This window comes from Misgurnus anguillicaudatus, chromosome 5 (assembly GCF_027580225.2).
Source record: "Misgurnus anguillicaudatus chromosome 5, ASM2758022v2, whole genome shotgun sequence".
Classification (NCBI taxonomy): Eukaryota; Metazoa; Chordata; class Actinopteri; order Cypriniformes; family Cobitidae; genus Misgurnus; species Misgurnus anguillicaudatus.
In genome coordinates, this window is record NC_073341.2 from 33,861,370 (window position 1) to 33,874,867 (window position 13,498).

At 38.8% G+C, this 13,498-nt stretch overlaps 1 protein-coding gene across 1 annotated transcript in view; it reads left to right on the forward strand.

Annotated features, from left to right (window-relative positions):
• The window catches only part of spag17 (sperm associated antigen 17), a 34,497-nt gene extending 21,141 nt beyond the window's left edge, over positions 1-13,356 (forward strand). Inside the window, exons 32-40 of the mRNA XM_055167603.2 lie at positions 2,437-2,567; positions 2,665-2,795; positions 3,662-3,850; positions 4,078-4,191; positions 4,339-4,393; positions 8,803-8,893; positions 9,136-9,189; positions 9,267-9,375; positions 13,198-13,356. Of these exons, the coding sequence (XP_055023578.2) occupies positions 2,437-2,567; positions 2,665-2,795; positions 3,662-3,850; positions 4,078-4,191; positions 4,339-4,393; positions 8,803-8,893; positions 9,136-9,189; positions 9,267-9,375; positions 13,198-13,311 (988 nt within the window). The 3' untranslated portion in view covers positions 13,312-13,356. The remainder of the gene's footprint in view (positions 1-2,436; positions 2,568-2,664; positions 2,796-3,661; positions 3,851-4,077; positions 4,192-4,338; positions 4,394-8,802; positions 8,894-9,135; positions 9,190-9,266; positions 9,376-13,197) is intronic.
• The last annotated feature ends 142 nt before the right edge of the window (positions 13,357-13,498 follow it).

Sequence of the window (13,498 nt, forward strand, 5' to 3'; positions counted from 1 at the left end):
GCAAACAATTAAATTCAACCTTCTATATTTTATATCAAACCCGTGCAAAACCCGCAACTTTATTTCCAAACGTATCATGTTTAAACTGCTCCAATTCCTCCGCTATGTCTTCACTTGAAAGGATAATTTATATTAGGGGTTCCCAATAAGTGCGTTGCACAGGGGAATAAAGTGGGTCGTGCAAGTAATTGGTTGTGCATTACACTTAAAATATATAAAAACAAACTGTTGTTGTTCATTAGTTCACGCGTTCACGCTTGGACAGTGGATGCGCAAGTAGCGTCGTTACAATGCGGATAAAGCTTAATGGAGCTTAATATTTATATATATATAAATATATATTATGATTACTTTAGATTTTAGCTTTGATTAGTTTTAATGTGGAAATTGTGTTGACCTTAGGAGACTAAGCAAGTGCGCAGTTTGTTTTGAATGTTTATAAAGAATATGGCATGCAGTTGCCTCAAAGTTATAAAACATTAAAAAACTTCGATGCAAAGTCGAATTAACATTAAAAATCCTAATTAGTTTTTTATTTTTTATTTTACCCGATTTATTTATGCAGCTAAAATACTTGCCGGTAGACTAAGATTTAACGGATATGAAATGCACAAATGAAATCGTAGGATTCGCTGTATAGCTGCCAGTTTCACCAACTCCATCACCCAAAATATATTTTTTAAATAGTTTCTTAATCCTGTAGCATTTAATAGTTCGCAGTTGATGTCCCTTTGGAAAACATAATTCAAAATCTAACAACCATCAATGTAATGATGTCTAATTATGTGAATGTTTTATTCTTTAAATATAAAAATATTTGCCTTTGTTTGTTTTTTTTTTACAAATATTTAGTTATGTAGACTGCAATGTAAGCTTTTATGAAAGTGATGGCCCCTAGTGGAGTCATGTGGGATAAGGTATAGCTAAGAGCGCTCCAGACCAACCTTACGAACGTATGACTTACAGAAGTGATACGTAACTAAGAACGTTTTGGAAAACACGTATTAGCGATAAGGTACAGCTTAAGGTACAACTTAAGAACGACGTAGCGTTAAGGTAGTTTCGGAGAACGCAGCCCTAGATGTTATGTGTTGACTTCGGCCATCAGGTGTTTAAAAAAAACATAAAAGAATTACAGTTTAGGAAATAAATCATTTCGACCAGCAGAGGCCCATAGAGACCCATTCATTTCACTGGATGTGGCCAACTGCTCAAATCACCACTTTATTGATACCTTTTGTAAATTTATGTGTATATAAACGGACATTAAAAATAAATATTATTTCAAATAGTAGAATTTTATAGTTTTTATGCATTTTGAAATGAAACATGGCACAGAAATTTGACTGAATGTAAGTGTGTCTCTCTGTGCGTGCACGTGCATTCATGTGTGTTTGTGCCTTTATGTGTGTGTAAGTTTTACTGTGAATTTGTGTGTATGTACGCCTGTGTGTGAGTTTGTGCGCGCACGTGTGTGAGTGTGCGTGTGTGTGCGTGCGTGTGTGCACGCACCTGTGTTAGCATTAGAGCCCACCAATTTACATCTTTGTTTTGCATCTGTGGCTGTTTTTTTTTTGCCCAATTCTGTAAAAAATGCTCTATGTGGCAGTCATACCTTTGTGTCGTTGTGTGTGTCTGTTTGTGTGTGATTGAACATGTATTTAACATGACATGTCTTGAACATGTGATTTATTCTAGATGCAATGATTTTATTTTGACAAATAGAAAGAAAAAAATGATTTTTTGCATTTAATTCCCATTCATTTTCAATTGGGGTCATTTTTACCCCCAAAGACCTCTTTTGGTAATTTTTTTACACATCTTTAGAATGATGCTTGGGGGTAAGAGTGACCCCAAGGGACTTATAAGCGTTAACAATATCAAAATGCAGAAAAGGGGCAGCAGGCCAAGTTTGATGACAGAATTAAATTTTGGGGTGAACTTTCCCTTTAAGACATGCATTTTTTAAATTTCTTCTTCTTATGATGTCTGTCTTGGTTGTTGCTTTATTCCTGTACAACATTAGCAAATAAAATGCTACAAAAGCTGTCACTGGGACTGTGCCATTTGAAAAGGTCCTAATATGTCGCATTTAAGGAAAGATATGTACCCATTTAGTACCAATACGAACCTTTGAGGTACTAATATGCACTCTTTAGGTACACGGGTGTACTTTTTGAAAGGTTTTGCAACCTTCTGCATAAGTGACAGCTTTTGTACCTTTATTTCTGAGAGTGAACCCTACTGTGCTTAGTCACATAAAAATAAAACAAAGTTTAGTTGTCTTAAAAAACTTAGCCAATATCAAACGAAGAGCTATGACCATGTTGGACTATGCAAATTTATCACACTTGATTTTTTGCATACTTTATCTAAGGGATAAATATGACTATGAAATATAATAAAAATGCAAAACGTATGCGTTGTGTCTTTGAGGTTGTTTGTGGTACATGAAGATGGATCAGCCTGCGAGCTGCTAAGAGCTCAAGATGTAGAAGATCTCCTGCAGAAGGCTTGCAGTGACTCTACCATCGCCGTTCTCACCGACCCACTACCAGAGTCACATGGTCAGCATTTGTATTATCATACAGGCCTTTTTCTATCATCTTAAGTTATGTATTACGTATACTTGATGATGATCTGTCTTAATGTATTTCTTTCCAGAATCGAGTTGCATCACTCTTTTGCGGCCCTGTCCTAAAGACAGCAGCTCTCATTGGCTCTTATCCAAGCAAGAGGATGACATCATTCCAACCAATCTTAAATCCAGGAAATGGGACTCATTCCCATCTGAGGTAATATATAATCTATGAGTAATCTAGCTATTGTAAAACAGAAACTAATTTACATCTATGCATTTGGCAGTGCATCAAAAGTGACTTGCAGTGCATTCATTCGAAGCTTTTTAAAGGAAAACACCACTTTTTTTCAACATTTCTTACCTTAATTTAGACAAATTAATACATAGCTATTTTTTAATGTGTTTATTTAATCTTTGTACAACGCGTTGTGAATGTGTTAGCATTTAACCTAGCCCCATCCATTCCCCAGGATCCAAACAGGGAAGAACCCAAAAGCCACCAAACACTTCCATGTTCTCCCTTTCCAAAGATGAGTAGCTACACGAGTAAGTATGGTGGCACAAAACAAAACGTGGCGAACAAAATGAGAACCATTGTATGGCAGAAGAGCACTTAGTTTGCAGCACTTCGACTAAGTGCTCTTCCGCCATACAATATAGTTCTCACCTCTATTCGTAAAAAAATTGGCAAGTTTCATTTTTTGCAACCATACCCACTCTCGCAACTTTAAATCGGGAAAACATGGAAGTGTTTGGTGACTTCTAAATTCATCCCTGTTTGGATCCTAAGGAATGAATGGGGCTAGGCTAAATGCTAACACATTCACAATGCACTGTATAAAGATTAAGTGCACGCATTGAATAAAGATAGGTATGTATTAATTTGTCTAAGTTGAGGTAAGAATATAGTAAAATATTGAAAAACAGTGTTGTTTTCCTTTAACAAGTGTTTCTTTAGAGATCAAATCCATGATTTTTACTTTGCTAGTGCAATGCTCTACCAGTTGAGCACAAACAATATATGTCATAGTATACAATTTATAGGTGACTTAGTCTTTTTTGTCCACATTTTGTGTTTAGATGAAGACTCCAGGCCTTCCTTTTGGCACCACAATTGGCTGTGGTCTTGAGATAAAGGATAAACCCATGTGTACTTCAGTCCGAGTCCAGCAAGTTTTGGAGTGTCCTGATGTGCTGCTGGTCCGTCAGGTGATCCAGCATCCGGCCGTCACCGAACCTCTGCGTAGAAAACTCCAGGAGAACATCAAGGTGCTTCTGCTTCCTGCTGCACCAAATACTTATAAACAAAAATGATATCATTCTTTAACAGGTTAACATTTAAAGAGCATGTTTGCAAAACCCACTATGAACGTCTGACTGGTTTCCCTTTTTCCTTATGTGTTTTAGGTTCATTAATTTCACTTTAATGGCAATGAAGAGGTTATTAATGAGTAATTTATTGTTTTCACAAAATGTCACTTTTGAATATATAACAGGTATATATTGAGCAGTTACTACAAAGAGAGTATCAATGGGAGAAGATGCAGCTGAAGGACCCACATACTCCAAAAGACAAAGATCAGCAGAACAGTCTACTACAGCTTGTACTGGTCAAGATACACCATCAATTATTATATAACATAGACAAAAAAGTGTTTATAAATCATTTATCATTCAGAGTTCAAAGGGTGATTCACACATTGTTGGTACTAGCTTTGCATAAGCTTATTTAAACTTAAACCCTCGTTTCGTTACAGTCCCTGCCAGACGCTGAAGATCCTACAGTTGCCATAGAGATAAGACCTTCATCAGGTGAGGTCACATCATGCAAATATGAAAAATGTAAATGACGACTAGACTTAAAGCGATACTCCAAATATCAAACTTACCCCCTTGAACTATCCGAGATACATACAGTACTGTCCAAAAGTCTTAGGACATCATGCTATCATTAGATTTGATGTTTTTGCAATTGTATAGTGATCATATATAATTATTTCTCTTTATTAGAATACAACCAGAAAATACAGGAAATGTGTATGTAGTATTAAAAACAATGTAAAAGTATAAGCTGAAGTGTCAAGTATTTAGGGTAAACTCCCCTTCCACTTGAGCAATAGGATCTCTTAAACCTAAATAAAATTAAATCTTAATTTCTAATTTTAATCGAATTACTTCAGGACTTCAGTCTCCTCAAAAAACCTCAAGATGTTTTTTGTGCAAAGATAGGTCACACTAAATACTGACTGACGCCCGAAGAAGACATTTAGTTCTGAAAATTGTTTTGAATTTTGTGATCTTATTTCCTGTATTTTCTGTTTGTATCTTAAAAAAGAGGGAAAAATAAATATGGATGGACATTGTCACGGTCGGCTCGCAAACCGTGACAAAGAAGGAGACAACGCGTGAGGTAAGGGTGAAAGAATGAATTACATTTATTAAAGTAAATAATAAAACAGGGATTAATGGTAAAGCAAAGAACTAAACAGGAACTAAGCGACGTCACTCAAAAGAGAACTGCTTATTTCCGCTGGCGCCAGCATCCACACAGGTGTAAGTCCTCACAATCATGACGTCACACACTCGAACACCGTCCTGCAAAACAAGAAGACAAAACACCCCAACACTTTGACCCGCACTGGGGTCATAACACCCTCCTCCATAAGAAAGGGTGTCTATACAAGACACACAATCCAAAATTTAAAACACCTCTTCCTGTAGAACCACTATGACTCAGTAATACTCCCATTACTCCCAGCAACTACGGGCCCTGTAGAAGCAATTTAAGAGAGTTAAAAAGAATAAAACAAGTTCAGAAAGTTGTTAGTTAAGAGGAGTAAGGAATCCTAGAAAGGGCGTCAGCCACCACATTATCAACACCCTTAATGTGTCTTATCTCAAGGGCATAGGACTGGAGGAAAAGACACCAACGAGTCAAACGCTGGTTTGGACAACGCAAAGAATGCATTATAACAGTAGTGATCAGGGTACAACTTTTGACTTTAAACCCCAATGCATCCATCCTTCACATCAGTAATTCACACGGCTCAAGGGGTTAATAAAGGTTTTCTGCGGGTAATCAATGCGATTTTGTAAGAAAAATTTCCATATTTTAAGCTGTATAAACTTTAATAACTAGCTTATAAACTTGGAAAAGCAAGGACATTTACTAAAATAACTCCAAGGGCCCTATCTTGCACCCAGCGCAATTGACTTTGTCAGTGACGCATGTATCATTTGTATTTTGCACCGGTGCACAGCGGGTTTTTCCCTCCACAGACGCACGTCGGCAAACTAGGGAATGAACTTGCGCTCCCTGGGCGGTTCAGCGCAAAAAAGGAGGTGTGTTCCGGCGCAAACCATCCCTGATGCTATTTTGCAGTTTCAAAAAACAATTGCGCCACTGACCAAAAAAAACTAGTCTAAAGTCAGTGGCGCGTTGCGCGTGGTTCAGTATGCTATTTTAAGGGCGCATGCTTGACCATAATGTATAGCTTGCACAACGCGCACACACTTTGCTTATCTAATCTACACAGATGCAACAGTTATTTTTGCAAATCATAAATTGTTACGATAAAAAATATTAACACATGAGATAAGGGAAATCATTGTGGTGAGCATTGTGATGATAGTTTTTATTTATTGTGTGGCTGCGTTAAAAAATTCTCATGCAAATAACGATTCAAATATTTTCATAAGTTTGTTGATTGGCTGTATTATGTTTATTTTATGTAAATAATAATTAAAATGTTTTCATAAGAAACCTTAATGTATATGAACTTGATTTGTAAGTGTACTTTGGGGTTGGACCTTGCTTGCGTTTCTTGGGTTTGATTTCAAAGCCCCCAAACCCTTTCAGCGGTGAGGGTGGACGCAGCGATGTCCTCTGCTGGCGTCAGGTCACGTGTAGAGGCAGATCCACCTCCCGTTACACGGCGTGCCCGATTTATGTTGGCAAGCTTGGGATTCCCCCGTCTCCTGACATCATTGTAGCGCTGGGCGCAACGATGGGGATGCCAGCTGATGAGACAATTGTGGCTATTTCCTCTCACGTCTGTTTAATCTACGCTGATTTGGGCGGGTTTCTCCCATCCCCATACAAAACAACTTCTCTGTCTTTAACTGCTCTTACAAGAACGTCGGTCTCCTCAGCAGTGAACCGCTCCTGGTGTGCGCCTGGTAAATCCGTCATAATAATAGCAACCCGCCATGGAACTTGCACCCTTGCGTTTAAAGGGAATGTTGGATAGCCTTCTGATTGGTTTATTTGACATTACGCCCAAACCACACCTATGAAAAATGAACCTACTTCAGACCAACCCCTTATTGATTTGCGCCTGGAGTTATTTCTCCCGCCGGGAAAATAGCAACAGCGCCCAAGATCCACCCACAAAGTCACTTGCGCTTTGCGCTTCGCACTTGCGTTTCAGATGTTAAAATAGGGCCCCAAATGTGTTTGTCTGAAAGATGATGGACATATGTATCTCCTGACAGGATCTGCTGACTCTGTAGCTGTCTTTAAGAATCGGCTAACCCATCTCTTCCGCCAAAAAAAAGATTGTTAGACTTGATGAGACTGTTTCCAGTGCACTTATGTATTGCTGTTCTTTTGTTGCTATAATTGCTTCTATCCACCTTTTCCTTGACGTAAATGTGGGCACCGCCATCTTTGAGCTTTCTTGACTTCCGGTGAGCCACTAAAGCTAATGGTAGTCTATTGCAAAGGACACAAGTGTGCCGTTTTGACTGGCTGTTTAATGTTTATTATGGAATCCAGGAAGACCGACATAATTTGTGCAGTTAGGGGTTGCCATAATAGCTTATACAAAGGCAGTAAATCTCTACAAAACATTTGTTTTAACCATAATGTGTATGTGGCGCACAAGCACTTATGATCTGTATAAATCCATCCAGTAAAACTTTTCATAGAAACTGCCAGTAAGCAATAAATACAATAATTGTTTAAAAACAACTAATATTATGCTGATAAAAATATGCTGATTTATTTATTCTGCTACTATATATTATTACAAAAATGCGATTACAGTACAGAATATATACGACATAATCTGCTTATATAATATTTATAATAGTAATGTGTTTGCGCGTACTTTTGTTATGTTTTAAATTAAAAGGCAAATACTTTAAAAAGTAAGCAAATAATTTCATAAGCTCATGCCTTCACCTAGTGTGTAAGAAGCGATGTAATAATATTTTCATAAAACGAAAACAATACTTGTAGTAGTTTAATATGTTTATTATGGTTTGTTCAAATAACTTACAATGTGTTGAATGAGAAAGATACTGCTGACTGTGTTGAACCGCGTGAAGCTCAACGTGTCTCAATAAACAAGTCCATTAAAAATTGCCGTTTAAAAAAAGCTCACACCAGAGGGACAGCCCCTGAAAAGTCAAAAGACAAATTCTTGGTAAATTCCATGTACAAACACTCGACTGACTTTCCCATTGTAAAGATACTGGTATGTCTCTGTGCTTTTATATTTGCGCATTGAAGACCCGCCACCTCCGATCATATCTTCATATATCAAGCCACTTCTTAATTTCATCTTCACACTGGTTCATACATGGCAGGTGTAGTAAACATTAACTATTTAAATCATGTTTTACACGTGCTCCCACTACACTGTTTTCTACCAGCTGGCTATTAAACCAGAAGTCTCGGACCGGAAAGGAAATACGTCACATCACTTACTTCCGTGTTTGAGAAAAAGGTGTATTGTTTACCTCATTTGTAAGTCACTTTGGACAAAAGCGTCTGCTAAATGACTAAATGTAAATGGGTTGCTTGAGGGTGAGTAAACTATGGGGTAAATTTGATATTTTGGCTGGAGTATCGCTTTAAAAGTATCTTAAAATAACTAATGGGGAAGAAATAAAGGTGCAAGCAATCTGGGTTCTTATTTGGTATTGACAAAAGAGTACTTGGATGTTATTGATGGTGCATGCAACAAATACATTTACTTATAATGCTGCTTAAAGGGATAGTTCACCCAAAAATTAAAATTCTGTCATCATTTACTCACCCTGATGTTGGTACAAACCTGTATTAGTTTCTTTGTTATGTTGAACACAAAGGAAGATATTTTGAGCACTGTTTCCAAGCTCATTGCTCTTCAACTAATGGTTAATTGAAAACTAAACTGTTATAGTTGTGTAATATGAATAACATTTGTAATAACCTGTTCTCCCACATGTTTCAGATGATGTGGCGTCTCTTTATACTCGAGCGGTGACAGCGGCCCAACAGCTCAACGAACTACAGGAGAAAACTGAAGTGAAACATATCGAGTAGTATTGCTAATTTTTTATTCATGTTATGAATGCGTCATCTTTCTGTACAAAATTTAAATTAGGTTTTAGTATCTTTATTTCTTAAACACAATGAGAGATGAGAGAAAATATACAGCCGTAACAGTGTGACTTTCATAAGACATGTCTGTGGTTTTATTTCCATGTATATATTTATAAACAGACCACAAAGTTTGTGGTGACGACTAGCTTCATAACACTTTCTCTCATTTCTGCTTCAATAGTGTCGATAAGCAGAAGCAAAAATCTTTGTGGGAAAACAGGATTAACAGGCACAGGTAAACAGTTAATCCGGTTTAAAGGTTTCAGTTTTCAGACGTGCACGCATAGACTTTTGTGTTTATGTAATGATTAGACAAGAACTCCAGGAGGAAAGGAGACACAAGATGGCTCTCAGACTTGAAACGGTTACTCCATACTTTCATCCTGAACTGCAGGAGATGAACTCATTCTTCACACATGAGGCTAGTACAACATTCACCAAATATTTTTTAATAAAACTGAATAATTTTTTTGTCCTGTTTCTCAACTGGACACCGATATTACTCACTCTGAAAGGTAAAAGTGCTCCAAAAATGCTTCTTTTTTGCATCATGATCCCGAAGAGAACCATTTCTGGCTGAATGGTTCCATAAAGAACCTTTAGCGTTTGCTTTTTATGCATGTCTTGCTCTAGACACGCAAATGCATTAAAATGTTCAAGTGGCAAACTTAATGCGGTATTCACATTTCGTGTGAACGCAGCATTAGAAGGATCTCTTGACAGAAATGCTAGAACCTTTAACATCCGAAGAACCTTTCTGAACCTTTCCGCAACAGGTATAAAAGGTTTGAAAGAAACAGGTTCTTCTAAGAACATTTGACTTATTTGTTTTTTGAGGAACCAAAAAATTGTTCTTCTATGCCATCGATGTAAAGAATCAATTTTGGTTTCCTGAAGAACTATTTAGTCTTAAAAGAACTGTTCTACGACCTATAAAAACTTTTTGTGAGACAGAAGGGTTCTTTTGATATTAAAGGTGCATTGTGTAACTTTAATGCTGCGTTCAAACCAAACGCAAATAGAGCGTCTGGCGCGAATGATTTCAATGTTAAGTCAATGTAAAAACGCATTCACGCACGTCTGGAAGTCTCGCGGCACAAATGAGGGGGGAATGACGCAAATTCGTGTCGGACGCCCGAGTTAAAAATTGTAACTTTGACATCAATTTGCGCCGTTAACCAATCAGGAGCCTGCTTGCTGCTGTGGCAGCAGGCCGGCCCAGAGTCACTTCAATGTTAAGTCAATGTAAACACGCGTTCACATGCGTCTGGAGCAGTGGCGGCTCGTGACTGCACTTCCGAGGATGCGCTAATTCATAATAAGTGTTCGGATTGTCACGTGTGTGGTTCCCTTTTCCAAAATATGCGTGTGGAGAGATCCTATGTGCATCACGTGTTTTGTCAAAATAAGTGCCTGCTGGAGACGCGTCAAAACCGTTTATGATAAAAGAGACGCTCGCATTCCCTAAATACACGCAAGACACTCCCTTAATAGTAAACTCTGATTATGCCCAAAAGTTAAAAATTTTAACTTTGACATCAATTTGCGCCGTTAACCAATCAGGAGCCTGCTTGCTGCTGTGGCAGCAGGCCGGCCCAGAGTCACTTCAATGTTAAGTCAATGTAAACACGCGTTCACATGCGTCTGGAGAAGTCATGGCGCGAATGAGGTGTTTTGACAGGCGATTGACGTGAATTTGTGTCTGACGCCCAAGTTAAACATTTTAACTTTGAGGTCAATTTGCACCGCGTTAACCAATCTGGAGCCTGAGGCCTGCCCAGAGTCACTTCAATGTAAAGACGCGTTCACGCATGATTGGAGGTCTCGCGGCATGAATGAGGAGTTTTGACGGGCGAATGACGCGAATTTGTGTCTGACGCCCAAGTTAAACATTTTAACTTTGACATCAATTCATGCTGTGTTAACCAATCAGGAGCCCAGAGTCACTTCAATGTTAAGTCAATGTAAAGACACATTCACGTGCGTCTGGAAGTCTCGCGGCACAAATGAGGGGGCGAATGACGCAAATTCGTGTCTGACGCCCGAGTTAAAAATTTTAACTTTGACATCAATTTGCTTCGTTTACCAATCAGGAGCCTGCTTGCTGCTGTGGCAGCAGGCCGGCCCAGAGTAACTTCAATGTTAAGTCAATGTAAACACGCGTTCACATGCGTCTGGAGAACTCGTGGCGCGAATGAGCTGTTTTGACGGGCAAATGACGTGAATTTGTGTCTGACGTCCAAGTTAAAATTTTTAACTTTGAGGTCAGTTTGCGCCGTGTTAACCAATCTGGAGCCTGAGGCCTGCCCAGACTCACTTCAATGTTAAGTCAATGTAAAAAGGCGTCTGGAAGTCTCACGACACGAATGAGGGGTCGAATGACACAAATTCGTGTCTGACGCCCGAGTTAAAAATTGTAACTTTGACGTCAATTTGCGCCGCGTTAACCAATCAGGAGCCTGCTTGCTGCTGTGGCCTGCCCAGAGTCACTTCAGTGTTAAGTCAATGTAAAGACACGTTCACATGCGTCTGGAAGTCTCGCGGCACGAGTGAGATGTTTTGACGGGCGAATGACGCGAATTCGTGTCTGAAGCCCAAGTTAAACATTTTAACTTTGACGTCAATTCGCGTTGCGTTAACCAATCAGGAGCCTGCTTGCTGCTGTGGCCTGCCCAGAGTCACTTCAATGTTAAGTCAATGTAAAGACGTGTTCACGCGCGTCTGGAGTTCTCGCGGCACCAATGACGTTTTGACGGGCGAATTAAGTGAATGAAGCGAATTCGCATTTGACGCCTGAGTTTTAACTGTGACATAATTCATCATTAACCAATCAGGATCCTGCTTGCTGCTGGACAGCAGGCCAACCCAGAGTCACTCCTTGCCCCTCCCACAAGAAGCAGATTTTGCCTCGGATGCGCGTTAATTTAGCTTCAAACGATTGCTTTTTATGCATGTCTATTCCGCTCTAGACGCGCGAATGCATTAAAATGTTCAAGTGGCAAACTAGACGCAGTAGATGCGAATTTGATGCTCTATTCGCGTTTGGTGTGAACGCAGCATTAGAAGGATCTCTTGACAGAAATGCAATATAATATACATAACTATATTATCACTGGTGTATAAAGACCTTACATAATGAACTGTATTGTTTTTGTTACCTTTAGGGTGAACCATTTTTATCTACATAAACCGCGGGTCCCCTTACATGTGCCGCCATGTTTCTACAGTAGCCCTAAATGGATAAACTCTTCTATAGATAGCGTTTTGTCACTACGTTGTCTCAGGCTATGTCCACACGAAGCCGGTGCATTCCCTATCCGATAATTTTTTTTCCTTGCTCTAAAAAAATAATCCGTAAACACGAAACCACTTAAACCGACTGAAAGCGGTGTAGTATATATGCTGGACCAGTATGGGGCGCTGTAATTCTGCCACAGATATACACTATACATGGAGAAGAAGACTTTGAACATGCGCATAACCAACGTATGGTGTTGTCCATTATCGCTTGTTGGTCACCACAATTGCATTGAAGCAATAGATTTTGGTGTAATAAAGCTAGTAGGCTTTAGTAGCTTCTGTAGCACGAACACAATCACGTAGTCCGCCGTTATTGTTGTTGCTGTTACGTGTGATGCTTCCGACACGTGATGTGATGACATTTTCGCTTCACAAAATATACGGCTTGGCTGTACAGATGAAACCGCAAGGGTGTCGGTTTCAGATTTATCCACTTTAGGACCCGGTTTCAAAAAATAGCGGATTCAGTCTCCCAAAACGCCGGATCCGTGTGGATGAAACGCCAATACGATAACAAATTTATACGTATACAGTGATACGCGTCTCCGTGTGGACAGCCCCTCAAACTATGATATGTTTGTCCTGTGGTGGCTACCGTAGCTTCTCTACGTGTTTTTAAAAGTGAGGGGTGAGCTGTGGACTACTTGCAATTCACAATTTAATCGTTAGATGGTGCTAAAGATCTACACACTGGACCTTTAAAAAAAACCTACAGCCTAAAATGGTTCTTTTATGGTATCATATATAGCACTTTTATTTTTAAATATACCTGTATAGGGCACCTAAAAAAGCTATTTTTTCACAAAAAAAATTGAAATCAAGCTAAAATTAGCTATTTGTTTAAAATAATAAGCTAATTTTATCATGAACAGGATTGACTCGACAATGAACCCTATACATGAAAATTCTATTCAGTTGTGTCAATGTTCTTGTTTCTTCTTAGGATCTGGACTTAAATTTCCTCTCCCGTCAACTACCACCATTTCCTCAAGAAAGAAAATCCAGAACACCAAGTTTTTTCATGGACTCTTCATCTGGCAGTAGTAGTTCACTTTAGGAGCTCAAAAAATACATACAATAAAAATAAAATATAAAAGAATAACAGCTACAGTTAGTAGATAATATCACATATGCACACATATCTCTCCATCACAAGAAAGTGATACACTGTCATGATACACCAACAATCTGATGATCAGATAACACTGTTAAGCGTCAAAAGTATTAAATAAGGAAATCCCCTG